We start from the raw sequence: 16,360 nt of genomic DNA on the forward strand, positions 1-16,360 counted from the left end.
AGATCGTTCAGCTCCTTTTCAAACCTTCTCATTTGGCAGTTTGTGTCCAGCTCCTTCCTTCTTCAAGGGGAAGTAGGGTAATGAGTGCTTTAATCCATGGTAGTTGTGGTGCAGTCCTTGATAAAAGGGAACACGCAGATCTACCTGGGTTGAATGGAAAAGAAAAATAGAATTCTGGCAGAGAAAAGTTTCCCAGTTAAGAGAACACAGTGCTGCTAACACGTCAGTTTTCCTCCAAGTTATTTTATCAGGACAGTCCATTCAAAAGCCCACCAGGATTTTGTTTTTTAGCCTAACAGGCTGAGTTTCAAAAAACAGAGTGCCAGAAAAGCCAAGCCAGTTTTGGAAAGGAACAACAAAAAAGGCTTGTTCTAACCACATACCAGTACTTGTTCTAAAGCTCTAGGAAGTGGTGTCGGCTCAGGAATAGAACAGTTGGACAGAGAGGATAGTTCAAAAATAGACCTCAGTGCAGCTGCAAGTAAGAGACATGAAATCAGCAGTGAAAGGATACACTAGTTAGTGAAAAGTGCTGAAACAATGGGCTATCCCTTTGCATATCAGATAAAAAATAATTTCCAATTGACTTAAACACCCAGGAGCAAAATCAAAGCTGTAAAAGAATTTGGAAGAGGAAAATAGGAGAATGCTTATTACTTTGGGGTGGAGATACCTCTTTTAACTAAGACACCAAAAAGATTGATAAATGTGAGATTATCTCATACAAAGTTCTCTTAAGTACATTATCTTACTTGATCCTTACAACTCTAGAAGAATGGTATGATTATTAAACCAATTTTACAGATGGGGCAATAGGGCTTAGGGTAATCTGCATGCAATCTACTGAAAGATAAACTGAGGCATATTAAAATTTTTAAGAGTTGATTTGAGCAAATATCTATTCAAATCGGGCAGCATCCAGTGTAGCAGATAGAAAGGAGCTCAGAGGAGCTGCACAAAACGAAAGACTTTTATAGCTAGAAGGGAACAAGGAAGTCATAACAGGCAAAAAAGCAGGTTGGTTATTGCAGTTACTTTCCTTCAGGGGATGGCAGAGGCCTCTCAGGCAGATTACCTAACTAGTGCTGATCAGGTGATTCCTGCTTGGTTAAAGATTTCTGGGAGAGCCGAAGTCCCTGGTGACATGGGGCTTAGCATAAGCAACTCCATTTTGAGCCTGCTGTCTTGTGCTTAACAGGCGACAAAGCTAGAATGTGGTAGAGCCAGGATTTGAACCCAGGCTGTCTGACTAAAGTCTAGGCTCTTAAACCTAACCACGCTTGTCTTCTCTGCTTGTTTCTGGCTTGCCTTGTGTTACAAAAAGCATCAAAGCTAAATTACCTCACACCCATTAGGATAGTGTCTGTCCCTTTGGGCTGCTGTAACAAAATACCACAGATTAGGCGGCTTATAAACAACAGAAATTTATTTCTCACAGTTTGAGAGACTAGAAGTCTGAGTTTAGGGTGCCAGCATGGTTGGGTGAAGCCCCTTTTCTGGGTCAGAGACTTCTCATTGCATCCTCATATGGTGGAAAGGACTAGGGGCTCTGTGGGGTTTCTTTTATAAAAGCACTAATCCCATTCATGGGAGCTCTACCCTCATGACCTAAGCACCTCTCAAAGGCCCCAAAGGACACAAATATTCAGACCGTAGCAGATGACCAGTATCAGGAAGACAAAGATAACAAAAAAGCAAAATAAGTGTTGGCAAGGATGTGGAGAAATTGGAACCTTTGTGCACTATTGGAGGAAATGTAAAATGGTGGTTCCTCCAAAAATTAAAAATAGAATTACCTTATGATCCAGCAACTCCACTTCTGGGTATATACCCAAAAGAACTGAAAGCAGGGTCTTGAAGAGAAATTTGGAGGGTATTTTAACAGTAGTTACTCAAATTTAAAACGTACATACCTTCAACCCAGGAAGTTCACCGTCCCATCGTTGGTATCAGCAGAAGTCTCAAAACAAGCTAAATATCCTTCAGGAGTGAAGTATAAAAATGGTCATAATGAACATCTGATAAAAACACATCTGCAGTGGAAAGACCACCACATCTTACCATTCAGTGGGGAAAAAAACCCCAAGGTGTATGTATAGTATAATGCTAATCACATTAAAAGGGAAATTTATATATGTGTATATGTGTGTGTATATATATATATATATATATATATATATATATATATATATATATGGGCAAGGGTGTCTCTGATGAGCGTGTGCATGATGGTAGTGACAGAGGTGCTCAGGGTGTCGGTGATTTGGAAGGAGATCTTGCAGAGGTAGGCTAGTTCATCACCTCCACGATGTTGATGATCTTCTCACAATAAATATATCTATTTTTTCTATCCCACCATCTAATGCCAGAATCCACCAGCCTCTGTTCCTATTGCCATGGTGACAGGAAACTATCTCCCAAGGCGGTCCCTTCCAGTCGTCACCAGCTCTAATTGCAAGAAAGGCCTTTCCCACCCAGAGCAGAATCCTTATTCCTGGTACTGCCCTTGGGACCACAGAGCACAAGTCTATTCTCTTTTTTTCAGCATGGCATAAACATGTAGGTGTGGCATCAGAAAGTCCTGGGTTCAAATCCCCACACTGCCACTTACAGCTGTGTGACCCTGAACAGGCCATGTAACTCTTCAGTGCCTCATCTGTAAAATGGAGATACTAACAGCATCTGCCTTGTAGGACTCTGCCGAGGTCTAAGTGAAATAAACTCAGAATGTCCTGATGCATAGTACGTGCTCAATATTATGCCCCATGACTACTATGGCAGATGAGAGATAATTGCAAACATGTTGACTCCTTCCATCAAGACCTGGGGTTTTCATCCCTTCCCCTCGAATCTGGGCAGGCTCTGTGGCTTCTTGACCAATCAAAAGTGGTGAAAGTGACCTGTGCTAGTTTCAGGGCCCAGGGCTTAAGAGACACAGCTACCACTCCTGTCTCTTGGGAGTCTCACCCTTGACGCCCTGAGTCAAATGTAAGGAATCTAATTGCCCTGAGGCCACCATGCTGAAGAGGCCACAGGAGGGAGCTCTGGTCTTTAGTTCCAGCTGAGCTCAGCCCTCCAGCCACGCCTGCTAGAGTGCCAGACACGTGAGTGAAGCTGTCTTAGATCTTCCAGACCAGCCCATCCACCAACTGAATGACACCAAATGACCTCAGACAGTGATACATGAAACAGAAGAATCACCCAAATAAGCGCTTCTCAAATTTCTGACCCACAAAACCAGGAGCGACAATAAACTGGTTGTTGTTTAAACTGCAGTTTTGGGTGATTTGTTGCACCGCTACAGGAGCAACCACTGTCCACATATCCGAAGGTAACTATTTTCTTGCAGATTGAACCTGCCCACCCCTCTCAGTTGTTGCTCACATGATGGGGTTTTGAGTCTTAGGACTATTGTGATCAACTGTCTTCTGGACTGTTGAAGCCCAATAATGAACACAGCCCTCAGGGTGGTCTGCCCAACTGTGCCAGTTAAGAATCTATCCAGAATGATTTAAACAAAAAAGGAAATTTTGGACTCACAGTGGCTTCAGGCTTGGCTGGATCCAGGTGCTCCAATGATATTGTCAGGCTCCATTTCCTTTACGATAAATTTATTCTCAGGCTCTTTCTCATGCAGACAAAGGCTCTAGAAACTCAGCTTCACACGCTTTCAGGTTGAAGTCTAGATGGAAAGGGTATCTGTCATTCTCCTAGCATTTCCAGGAGGAGTTCCACTGATTCTCTCTGGTTCATGGCTAGGTGACCCAATCAGAGCCAATCACTATGTCCAGGAAGATGGAATTTCCTGGGAGCCCACGAATGGGGCCTACTCCATCCATCATCTTAGTCCACGTGGACTAGGAGTAGGGAAGGGTGATTCTACAAAGGAAACCTAGGGGTATTGTCACAGGGTAAGGATGAATAGATGATTCAGCAGCAGAACTAAAAATATCCACATTAGCAGTTAAAAAGAGATGAAAAATCACCTCCCTCATTCTGGATGGCATACTTCTATTAATGCAGACTAGGGCCACATCATTGCCTCATACTGATAACTCACACCAAGTTTGCAGAGGGGTGTTTTTCCTCATCTTATGCTGCTTGGCTTCATTTTCCTCACTTCCTACCACATGTGGACTGCAGGCATTAGAAAATCCTCCCTCTCCACCTCTGTCCCACAAGGCTTACAGGGGTACAGAGATGAGCAAAACTGGGCCTGGGCTGTCCTGCACCTTTGCCGATTGGTCATCCCTCTCCTCTCAGAGTCAAAATGACTTAAGGGAGACAGCTTAGGCCTGAAAACAAATTTTACTGCCAACACAGATGGCCCAAAACCAGGGCTTGATTCAATACTTTACAGGGCAAAAACAAGCGTTATTTTCTCCTCATTGAGTTGTATTGTTTCCCCTGAGTGGACAAGTGACCATCTGATTTATAAGAAACCAGGAATTTTGCATGTAATGTGGGTGCGTATGTAACAACAACAACAGCAAAATCTGCCCACCATCCAAAGCGCAGCCCTTCCATGCTCTCGGTCCATGGGGCTGCCAGGCACAGTGAGATTTCTGAGACCTTGGCTCTAAAATCAGAGCATGTTTGCATGTGACCCTCAAATTCTAGTACAATCTGATCATTTGACAAATGAGTAAACTGATGCTCAGGGGAGTCCTGGCCCATAACAGCCCCAAGGTCACTCAGCAAGTGAGTGGCAGAGTGACCATTAGAATTTAGTCCTTCTGACAGTTCAACTCTCCTGCCCTGCTTGGAGTTTCTGAGTGAACACACAGGTCCCAGAGCGGTGAAAAACAAGTTTTTTACTTTCATTTTGTAATCGGTCCTAATGCTGGGGGGCAGGGCTGGGAAGGGAGGACACATCAGGGGATTTACCCCTATTATTTGATTTGACAAATATTTATTAAGCGCCAACTGTAAACTTGGCCCTGGGCCGAGGGCTGGAAGCACATTTCAGGGGCAGTGAGTGCTCTTGGTGTTTTCAGTGGCAGGTAGGTGTGGAGGGACAAAGATCCCAGAATCACACACTTTCCTATGTATTACAGACATGGGAAGTGCCAGGAAGGAAAAGGACAAGCTGTTTACCAGCACATTCCACAGGCATCCTGACCTAGCACAGGGGTCAGGACGGGCTCCCAGGTGAAAGTGACGTCTGAGCTGAGCTGTGAAGACATTTCCACAGGACTTTACAGTAAATGCTGTGAGGACAGCCTGTCCTCCGCCCACCTCCTCACTAAACTCCCCACTGCAGCAACCAGCATTCCCTAAGCCTGCCACCAACCTTCCAGTAACCTGCTCTTCTGAAGACACACTCTGGGCAATCCCAGGATAATGATCTAAGATCCATTTCACAGCAGCCAGACATGTTCCAGCAGGGAAGCAGGATGTACCTCCCCAGAAAGGAATTTGGACCGCACTTCCACTCTTCCCCTCTGCATCCACTGGGGAAGAAAGTTCTTGTGAGGTTTTCCCTACCAAATGTTCCATGGGAATGCCAACTTTCCATCCGGCTGCTTCTTTCCACGGGCTGGAATACAACTCCTTCCTCTTCCCCTGCCTGGCGAAGACTTTCTCACCCTCAGGCCCAAGGCAATGGCCCACCTGACTGGCCCACCTCCTCCCAGGCTGGACTGGGTCTCCCCTCTGTTCCCCCTGCCTCCATCCTAGCCATGACCCTGGTATTACTTTTCCCCACACACCCATGAGGCTGCCCCAATGACTATGAGTTTCCTGAGTACAAGGCTTGTGGCTTCTTGATCCTTATTCTCCCCTGTTGGTGTTGTCTACCCTTAGAGGGACTTCAGCATCTGCTGGGCCCACTGATTTGAACCAGGCTCTGCCACTCACTAGCTCTGTGACCTTGGGCAAGTTACTTAACTTCTCTGGGCCTCCATACTCTAAAATGGGAATGATGACTAGTCCTTACCTCACAGGGTTGTTAGAGGATTAAATGAGAGCTCGCACATGACACGCTTACACCTTCCCTATCACATGCTAAAGCACTCGATATACAGTATGTCATCAATAACCAGCCCACGGCTTTAATATGATGCTACACAATTTTTAAGCCTTGACGGGTGCAAAGAGGTTTTTTTTTTTTTAATCTGTCCTGACTTCCCACCGGTTTTCCCCCCGAGCAGGGTCCGCAAGACCCACTCTCTTAACTACTCAGGTTCAAGCACAGGGCACCGGACGGACGCGGTGGGGAGGGTTGGGGTGGGGCGGGTTGGGGTGGGGCGTGCTGGGGGAGGGGGAAGGCGGTGGCGGGAACTGCGCACACAGCGAAGGGCAGGGGTCAGGGTGCTCCGCGCACAGCCCGAGACAGCCCTGCGCACGGGGTCCGCGCTCTGCACCCGGCCCTCCTTCGCCGAGGCGCATGTAGGGCGGCTACTGAGAACTGGTGCCCGGTGGCCCGTGTGCACAGCTCGCTCGGGGCGCCGCGCGGGCCGCCAGTGACTCAGCGCGGGGCGTGTGCAGGCAGCGCCCGCCCCGGAGGGCTTTTGCACTCGCCCCGGCTCCTTCCCGCTATAAAGGGAGGCCACGGCGCCCTCCGCTCCAGCACGCCCCCTCGACATCCTTGCTATCCTTTCGTGCCGCAGCCTCCGGACACCAGCCTCCGCTTCCTCTCGCCATGGATCCCAACTGCTCCTGCACCGCGGGTAAGGAGATCTGATTCGGGGTTGGGTGTCAACTGTAGAACTAGAGAAGCAATTTCTGACTCCTCACTCACTTTCCGGGCACAAATTGCCCCTTTCGAAAGCGTTTTGGTGTACCCGTCTCTATTCTAAGTTAAACTAGGAGATCCCGTTTGACCGATAAGGAGATCAGAATTCGTGGCTTGCCCAGGTTCCCACGAGTTGGTTGTGGAACTGGGACTCAAACTCAGGCTCCTACACCCATGCCCGCGTTCGAGTCTCCGGGAACCGTTTTTATATCGGCCGTTCTCTTTGCAGGTGGATCCTGCCCGTGTGCCGGCTCCTGCAAATGCAAAGAGTGCAAATGCACCTCCTGCAAGAAGAGTAAGTGGAATTTTCTCTACACCTACCCCTAACGCGCCCACCCCCCCGCCAGGCCCGCCCCCACGCCCCCAGCCCTCTACACCACGGAGGGAATTTAAATAGGGCAGTAGGTGCCCCTTCCCTTGGGACGGTGGCGCCTCCACTGGAGAGGACGGGAAGCCTTATTAATCCTTTGTTCCAAGCGCTCATCTCTGCCGCCTCCTTCCCTTCCCCAGGCTGCTGCTCCTGCTGCCCTCCGGGCTGCGCCAAGTGTGCCCAGGGCTGCATCTGCAAAGGGGCCTCAGACAAGTGCAGCTGCTGTGCCTGATGTCACGGAGAGCCTGCCCCGGGTGTAAATAGAGCAACCAGGACAAACCTACATTCCTCTTTTTTTTTTTGTCCTATAAAATACAAAAATGATTTAATAAAAGTGGTTGGCTTTATTCTGGCTGTTTTCCTTGACTTGACCAGAGCTGGGGTGAGGGACTGGACTAGAAGTACAGAGACTTGGTTTCTGGACCAAAATGTTAGCCCTTAACAAACCCAGTGCCTTGTTCAAGCCACATTACCCCACTGGGCTTCATCTTTTGTAAAATGGGAGAGCCTCAGGCCAGATGCTATAAGGACACTGGGCACATACAGGGTGCCCTCTGTTTTCAAGTCAAGGGTTGGTGGCACAGAAACTTCTCAATCCAGAATTCTCATTCTCCATGGTTTCCCTGTTCAACTTCAGTTCCTCGCTGGATTTTAGTCTTGAAAGTGACTAAAGGGGTGGAAAACTCCCTTACCTGCTTGAATCTAAATGGGGCGTCTAAAAAATCCCTGTAGGACTTCCCTGGTGGCGCAGTGGTTGGGAGTCCTGCTGATGCAGGGGACGCGGGTTCGTGCCCCGGTCCCGGAGGATCCCACATGCCGTGGAGCGGCTGGGCCCATGGGCCATGGCCGCTGGGCCTGCGCGTCCGGAGCCTGTGCTCCGCAATGGGAGAGGCCGCAGCGGTGGGAGGCCCGCGTACCTCAAAAAATAATAATAATAATAATAATAATTTTTTAAAAAATCCCTGTGGTGAAGGAACAGACTTCATTTCCCATCCACTGCAGACCTAAACCTTGGTAAAAAAACAAAAACAAAACTATAAAAATGCCACAGAACAATACAAAGCCCACGTTTTTAGATTCCACACGTGTAATTTCAATCAATATATGAAAAACAAACAAAATCAGAGATTTAAAAACGTTGCACACATGTTCATCGAAGGTGTCCATTGAGCACCGTTGCAATCTGTCCTTCCAAAATCCAGCCCTTGGCTACTTGAAAGCAGCAAAATAACTAGGGGTGTGGAGGGAATTACACAGTCATTTCCCATGAAGAGGGCATGTGCCTGAGAATTAGTTCCAGATGGACTATTTCATGTCCGCCCATGCTGGGTGACGGCAGATTCTGCAGTTTTGAGGGTGTGGTGGTGTTTATTAGGCAGGAGTGAGGTGCCTTGTGACTTGTAATTAATGCCAGCAATTAGTCCCCCTGGCTATTTGTGGAGGGAATGGCTATTTGATGTAAAATAAAAGAGAAAGACAAGTCACGTGGCCCAAGAGTCAAGACCATGCTTGCCCACAGTTGCCCTGTGTGAAGAGGGGATTTCAGAAACCAGCCTGTGCTGAGGGCATGGGCGTCTCAGTTCACAGCCTGTTTCGCCACAGGTGGTATGGCCTGGGCATGTTACTCAACATCTGAGTCTCTATTTTCCCATTTGTGAAAAAGAGATTATATCTCTATGTGGGGATTAAATGATAGTGTCCTGGCTTAATAAGCAGTGGCCATTATGATCATTATGTCCACACTGACATTCAAGAAGAGAGAATCCTTTTAGCTCCCAACAAGCTCTTGGGGAAAAGCTCATTGGTTTAGAAGCATTATTCTGGGTTGGAGGTTAAGGGTGGGATTGGAAATTTGCTGATCCGGTGCCAAAGGGAGTATGGATGACCTCCAAAGAGACCCCCAGGACAAGATGCTGCCACAGCATTTGGACAGACTCAGAAGCCATTCCCATGCTTCATGTCACAGGAACCAGTGACAGAATGAATGTGCAGGGGCTGGAATGATTGTGCTGATTCCAGAGAGGTTAAGCAACCTGCCCAAGGTCACACAGCTCAGAGGTCAGAGGTCTGAACCTACACTACAGCTGACCTCACCCCCTGGCCACAGCTGGCAGATAATGATGTCACTGAATGCTAAATCCTGCCTCTCACTATTCAGAGTTAGAAGGACCTTTCGAAATGGACAGATTGTGCTCCTGGCTTGACACAAGCGAAACTGAATTCCAGAGAGGTCACAGAACTATACAGACTGCCTGCTCAGTGCTCTTCCCATTGCTGCCTCTGTGCCAGCTTTCAACATCTTCATCTGTCATATGAAGTCCTGGTGTAAGATCGTGGGTGAGGGCATGATGCTGCAGTCAGCCTGCATGAGTGCCAATCTCACCTGCGTCACTTATAGCCACAGCACATAATCTCTCTGTGGCTCAGTCTCCTCCACTTTTAAAGGGGCAAAATAAAAGCATATGATTCAGAAGATTAAAGAACTAGTACATGTAAAGAACTTAGTATGGTGCTTGGCACGGGGTGAGTGGTCTACAATGTTAGCCATTTATTATTATTATCATTATTATTATTATTATTATTATTAACATAGGGGGTATTTATTTACCTCTAGACACAGAAGCAGTGGTGGTGTGCCTAGCTGTGTGTCCTGTGTTGTCCTCATCAACTGATCACCACTGGGGATTTATGAACCTGAGCACAACAGTCTGTGCCCTTTGCTACCACTTGCACCAGTATTTTACTTAACATTTTTCCTTTAATGATTTATATGTTTTAAAATATATTTGTATTCGCATTCTCCAGAGAAACAGAACCAGCAGGATGTAGGTAGGTAGGTAGATAGAGAGATAGATAAAGAGAGAGTGAGAGATTTATTTTAAGAAATTGGCTCATGGAACTGTGGAAGCTGGCACGACTGAAATTTATAGGGCTAGCCAGCAGCCTGGAAATTCCAGTAGGAGTTGATGTTGGTTGCAATCTTGAGTCTAAAGGCCGTCTGGAGGCCCAATTCCCTCCTCTTCAAGAGACCTCAGTTTTTCTCTAAGGCCTTCACTGACTGGATGAGGCCTTCCACATTATGAAGGGTAATCTGCTTTTCTCAAAGTCTACTGATTTAAATGTTAATCACATCTGAAAAATACCTTCACAGCAACATCAGGCTAGTGTGTGATCAAGGATTCGGCATGACAGCCTAAAACACGTTGGTACACAAAACTAACCGTTATAGACCACCACTTATCAAACTAGCACCCACACAACTTCGTAAACCGTACTTAATCTCCCAACAAAGACAATAACAAGGTCATACTTCTGCCTAATATGACACAACTATCCTACCTACAACTGAAAATGTATAACACTGTCCCCAAAGGAGGACGCAAAGTACTTGGGTGATGGTCACTTTTGTACTTGATAACACGTAACAAATACTGTGATGTTAACAATACGTAAATACTACAATGTAAAGTCAATACATTCTATGTTATATGAGAAGGGGATAAAAGAGGGAAGAAAAAGATATTTGCCGTATATATATATAAACATATTTATATCAAAATAATGAAGTACTCCTAACAATTATAGTTGTCATTTCTGTTTCTGGAACTGGTCATGTGGTTATAGCTGACATTATCTTCTTACACGACCTATTCTGTATTCCCTTTGCTCCCTGCATGCACCTCAGTTGGTCATGGTTCTTTACGATGCTGGGGTGACCCAAACCTTCATTTTTGAAGGGTCTGAGCCCTTATCAGTCCTGCCTTGATTGGGTTGTTATAGTAGTTTTTCACTGACTTTAATCACAGGGCAGGGTAGTACTAAGAGATGCCCTAAGGGATCTTCTCTATTCCATAGGCTTTTTTACAGCCATTGCAGAGTCTTAACCAATAAGCCTAGAGTAGTTGCTACTTCTTGCAACTAGCTCCGAGCAGCATAATATCATCAGTGTACTGGACCAGTATGATGTCTTGCAGAAAGAAAAGGCAATCTAGGTCCTTGAAAACAAAATCATGACATGGGCCTGGAGAGATGATAAGCTTGAGGCTTATCTCTGTTTAAAAGATTTCAAGCAGTACACTGATGTTGAAGATACATCAAAGGAAAACTTTGGGCCAAAGGAAAACTTTATCTTTGATCTTCTTCCCTTGGGAAGCTGACTGGATTCAGATCCAGTGGCACTACTTCCCAGCTCTGTGACCCTGGGCAAGTTATTTAACATCCTTGTGACTTACCTTTCCCACCAGCCAAATGGGCTCATAAATAACAGTATTCCTCTTTTTGAGTCATTGTGAGGGTTGAAAGATAAAAAAACGATTAACCAGGTGGGACACACACACAATGCTGTCTAATGGTCAGTAATAATGAAAGGGAAACAATTATTTTTCTTGATATGCACATGCTAGATCTGCCTATCACCTAAAATGATCCCTTCCCTGGAGGCATCCCACTTTCTGAACAACTTCCCTGGAGTGAGGTGGGCTGGCTAGGCTGTGGAGAGTCTCTGGAGAGTTTTGTGCAAAGGATCCAGACATATGTGCCCATAAATCCCTTCAAACTTAAGAGAGTGGAGGAAGGATGGAGCAGACAGAGGCCAGCGTCCGCCTTGAAACTGAGACAGAAAAATAGGGCCTAAGTCCCTCTGGGCACAGGGAAAGGAAAAGTACTGGGAGGCAAACGTCACATCCGCGCTGGGACGCTGCACACAACTCCTTCGGCTCTTTCCACCACCCCCTTCAAGCCAGGGACGTGAGCACAGGCCGGGGGGGAGGGAGGGGGAAGGGGGCCGCGGCGGGGGGACTGGGTTCCTGGAAGACTCCGGAACAAAGGTGACTGCCTACCTTGGGAAAATTGGGAAGGGGCGGGCAGGGAAGCTGGGACACCGAGAGCCGCCCGGCATACCGTCCCTCCGCGAGTTCTAGCGCCAAAGGGGCGGCCGCAGCGCTGCACACGGACCCAATCCTTGCTCACGGAACCCTGCGCTCGGCCCAGCCATCTGCGCACAGCCCGAACGGGCGCTGCCGGCTGCACAGGCGCAGATCCCTGCGCCGCGTGCAAGGCGGGGGCGGGGCCTCTGCGCCCGGGCCGCCTCCTCTGGGTATAAACTGAACCCGCCGGCTCCTAGGTTCCAACACGCCCCCAACCGGCCCAAGACCCTCTTCTTCGCCACTTGCTTTGGACCCCCGGCCTCACCTCGCCTCCAAATGGACCCCAACTGCTCCTGCTCCACTGGTGAGGAACCCCTGGCTCTGGAACTTTGGATGCCCCTTCCCCAATACCAAGAAGCATCCCTGTGTTTGGAGGAGGGAGGAATATTTTGAGCTTGAGCTGAAGTGGGCTTCTGTAGTTAACCCGGCACGTGCTTTCTCCCTGGACAAGCGCCTTCATCCCCCATTAGAGCGTTTCCATCCAACTGGGGCTTCCATTTCAGAGGCGAGAGGCCTGAGGCTCAAGGCTGTTCTGCGCCACATCATCCAGATCTCAGGGGGCTTCTGGGTCGGCCGCAGTGCTCTGTCCAGGCCTCTACATTCCCTGTGCCGGGTGCGAGGGGACATTGCCTCTTCTGGGCTCAGACAGAAGGTGCTGGCCACCAGACCCAGGCATCCTGAATGGGCTCTGGAGCCTGGGACCATACCTGTGGGGTAAATACAAGGCAGTACACGGCCCTTTGCATAGAAGGGCAGAGAAGGAGGGGTGAGACTTCTGTCTGTTCTATGCTGGACAGGAGTCCCTAGCACTGGGCCCTGCACCCAGGAAGAGGTGGCAGGGAGGGATTGCTGACCATCTGCTGTACCTCCTGCATCCCCCGCACTGTTCACTGCTGGCCTTTCCTTTTCTGGCAGGCGGCTCCTGCAGCTGCGCTGGCTCCTGCACCTGCAAAGCCTGCAGATGCACCTCCTGCAAGAAGAGTGAGTGTAGGGCTTTCTCTGGGAACCTGGGGGCTGCAGCTAGGGTGAGGGAGGAAACCCAGAGCGGGCTCAGAGTGTATGGCTCTGGCGGGGGGGGGCTGGTCTTCCTTTGCCCTTCGGCACCTGTCACTGCTCCTTGTGATTTTCTGCCCTGTCCTGGGCTTAGATGAGGCAGGGCAGCCATTTCCTAGTGGAAGCCAAACCCCAATATCCTCCCAACTTTCTTGGAACAGCACATGTTTTTCTGTACTCAGGATCCTTTGGATCTGAGGGCTTGTGGCAGGGCTGCTGTTGGACGAGTAGCCTGGGAAACTCATCGATGACATCTGCTTTCCCCCATCTCTCCCCAGGCTGCTGCTCCTGCTGCCCCGTGGGCTGCGCCAAGTGTGCCCAGGGTTGCGTCTGCAAAGGGGCCTCAGACAAGTGCAGCTGCTGTGCCTGATGTCGCGGATGTCAATGGAGGAACACGGGCCGACCTGCGTTTTTATACAACTCTGACTTGATTGCTACATTCCCTTTCCTATGAAATATGTGAGTGGTAATAAAAGTTGTTGACACTGTTCCGACTCGGCTTTCTTTTCTGTGCATTGGGAATAAGGGCTTTTGGGCCATTCAGGGCTGGTGTAGCAGACTGGATGAGAAGTGCAGAGACTTGGGTACTGGAACAAAATGTGAGTCCCTCACAAACTGAGTGCCTAAGACAAGCCACACTCCCTCACTGGGTTCATCTTCCGTAAAATGGAAGAGCATTAGACCAGATGCTCTAAGGGTGTTGAGCAGATACAAGGTCCCCTCCATTCTCATGGCAAGGGTTGGTGACTTCTCAATGCCTCATTTCCCATCTTATAATTTCCTTGGCTAACTTCACTTCCTCACAGATTTTAGGCTTCATAGACTAAAGAAGTTGGAATCACACCTCCAGTTACCTGAATCCCTACCTGGAATTCTCAAACTCCCTGCACTGAAAGATGTGTGAATTTTCTAGCTGTGGTTTTTATTTTCTAACTTCACAAACCTAAACTTTGGTAAAATAAAATTAAGTGAACTACTAAGAAAAATTTCAAAGGACACAAAATACAAAACCCAATGTTTGATTCAATAAATTTGAATAAATGTATGAGGAACACAGTAATACAGGAAAAATTTAAAAAGTAAAAACATGTTTGTTCACCTGAAACTAACACAATATTGTAAATCAGCTATACTTCAATTATTAAAAAAAAACCGTGAGTTCATCAAAGGAGTATGTTGAACACGGAAAACACTTTCAAACGCCCCACTGTGTGGATCACCCACACCTGGAGTAGCTCTTCCCACCATCCACACAGGGAACATCCGTCTCGGCTGGCCCAGTGCCAGTGAGAGGACACCTGCTACCCCTGAGAGCTCCCTGCGGTGAGTTGGCTCTGAATCTTTGGAAGTTCCTTTAGGTCAGGCTGAACGCTGCCTTCAAAATCCAGCCCTTGGCTACTGGAAACCAGCAAAGTGACTAGGAATTTGTAGGTAATGCCCAGCCATTTCCCAACAAGAGGCAGAGTACCTGGAAATTGGTTCCAGATGAAGGACTTCATGTCTGCCTGTGCAGGGTAGTGTCAGATTCTGCATTTACAACGTGGTGGTGGTATTTATTAGGAAGGAGTGAGGCGCTGAGTGACCTGTAAATAATGGCGAGAGCTGGTCCTCCTGACAACTTCTGGAGGGATTTGCTATTTGATGGAAAGTCAAAGAGAAAGACGAGTCACGTGGCCCAAGTGTCAGGACCGCACTCACCCACAGGTGTCCTGTGTGAAGAGGGGATTTCAGGAGCCAGCCTGTGCTGGGTGCATGGGTGCTGGTGTCAGGCAGTCTTGGTTCACAGACCACAGTGGCCCTTACCACCGGGTATCCTAAATGAGTCGCGCGACCTCTCTAAGTCTCCATTTCCTATAAAAAGGAGATGATATCCCTGTGTGGTATTCAGAGTGGCCTAGCTCCTCACTAGGACTTAATAAACTCTGTCTATTAGGATGCTTCCGTTCACAGTGACTACTGGGACACAATCTTGCTGAATTCCAACAAGCTCTTGGGGAAAGGCTCATGGTTTTGCAAGCATTATTCCAGGTTGGAGGTTAAGGGTTGATTGCAATTTTACTGATCCAGTACCAGGGGGAGTGTGGATGCCCTGCAATAGCCCCCCTAGGATAAAATGCTGCCACACCATTTGGAGAAACACAAAATCAATGCCCACCCTTCCTATCACTTGATCTACATTGAACCAATAACAGAGTGAACCTGCAGGGGCTGGAATGATTGCGCCAGCTCCCCAGAGTTTCAGCAACCTGCCTAAGGGCACACAGATCATATTCAGAGGTCTGAAGCTATAGCCAAGCTGTCTCACCTCCATGCCAAAGGTCGCTGATTAGGAGGTCACTGAAGGCTGAGTCCTACCTATCATTATTCAGAGCTGGAAGTGTCCTTTCAGACAGTCTAGTTGTGCTTCTGGCTGCAGAGATGGGAGACTAAAGTCCAGAGAGGTCACAGAGCTATGCAGAGGGATGTGACTGCCTGCTCAGTGCCCTTCCCACTGCTGAATACTGAAAGGGAAATAACCACTTGTCATGCTTTGCTATTTAATGCCAGGTCTGCCCATCACTTACAATGATCCCTTCCATGGGGTGAGATCTCATGCTTTGGGAACCTCCATCCTGGAGCAGTGTGGACTGGCTAGCATCAGGAAAATCCCTGGCAAGCTTAGCCCAGGAGCACAGGGACAAGTGTGCCCATCCATCCATTCAGTAGTGCAGAAAAGAAGGAAGGATGGGAGGCAGAGGCCTGAGCTGGTCGCGGTGCTCTTACGGAGAAACGTTAGAGAAGCGCTGCCTAAGGACCATCGTGGGGACCAGGACAGGAAATGGTGGGGGAAGAGGAAGTCGGAGGATTGGTGGTGAAGGTCACATCCACCGCCGCTCTCTGCACACAACTCCCAGGATCCAGCCATGCCTGGGACGGGAGCGCGAGACTAGGGTTGCACACGGGCTCCGGAAAGGGGGAACCTGAAGACAACAGCGCGGGGGGCCGGTGGTGGGGAAGACAGCGAGGACACAGAGGCTGGCTTGCTGGAAAATCCCGGAACAAGGTGGCTGCCGCCCTCGGGAAAATCGGGAGGGGCGGGCAGGGAGGCTAGGACACCGCGCACCTCCTGGCAAACAGTCCCTACCGGCGAGCAGGCACCAAATACGGCTCTCCGTGCGCAGAGCGGACCCACGTACACTGAGAGAATCCTGTCTCGGCCCCAAGGGTTGCTCACAGCCGGGCCCCGGGCGCTGCGGGCGGGGCGGGCGCAGATCCGCGGGGCGGGTGCAAGGAGGG

At 48.7% G+C, this 16,360-nt stretch overlaps 1 protein-coding gene across 1 annotated transcript; it reads left to right on the top strand.

Annotated features, from left to right (window-relative positions):
• The first annotated feature begins 6,523 nt into the window (after positions 1 to 6,523).
• Positions 6,524 to 13,572, top strand: LOC307066818 (uncharacterized protein). Its single transcript, XM_079724056.1, has 6 exons — positions 6,524 to 6,671; positions 6,966 to 7,031; positions 7,247 to 7,330; positions 12,096 to 12,335; positions 12,947 to 13,012; positions 13,363 to 13,572. The coding sequence occupies exons 1-6, from the start codon at positions 6,644 to 6,646 to the stop codon at positions 13,452 to 13,454; spliced, it is 576 nt and encodes a 191-aa protein (XP_079580182.1). The 5' UTR covers positions 6,524 to 6,643; the 3' UTR covers positions 13,455 to 13,572.
• The last annotated feature ends 2,788 nt before the right edge of the window (positions 13,573 to 16,360 follow it).

This window comes from Hyperoodon ampullatus (assembly GCF_949752795.1).
Source record: "Hyperoodon ampullatus genome assembly, chromosome: 18".
Lineage (NCBI taxonomy): Eukaryota > Metazoa > Chordata > Mammalia > Artiodactyla > Ziphiidae > Hyperoodon > Hyperoodon ampullatus.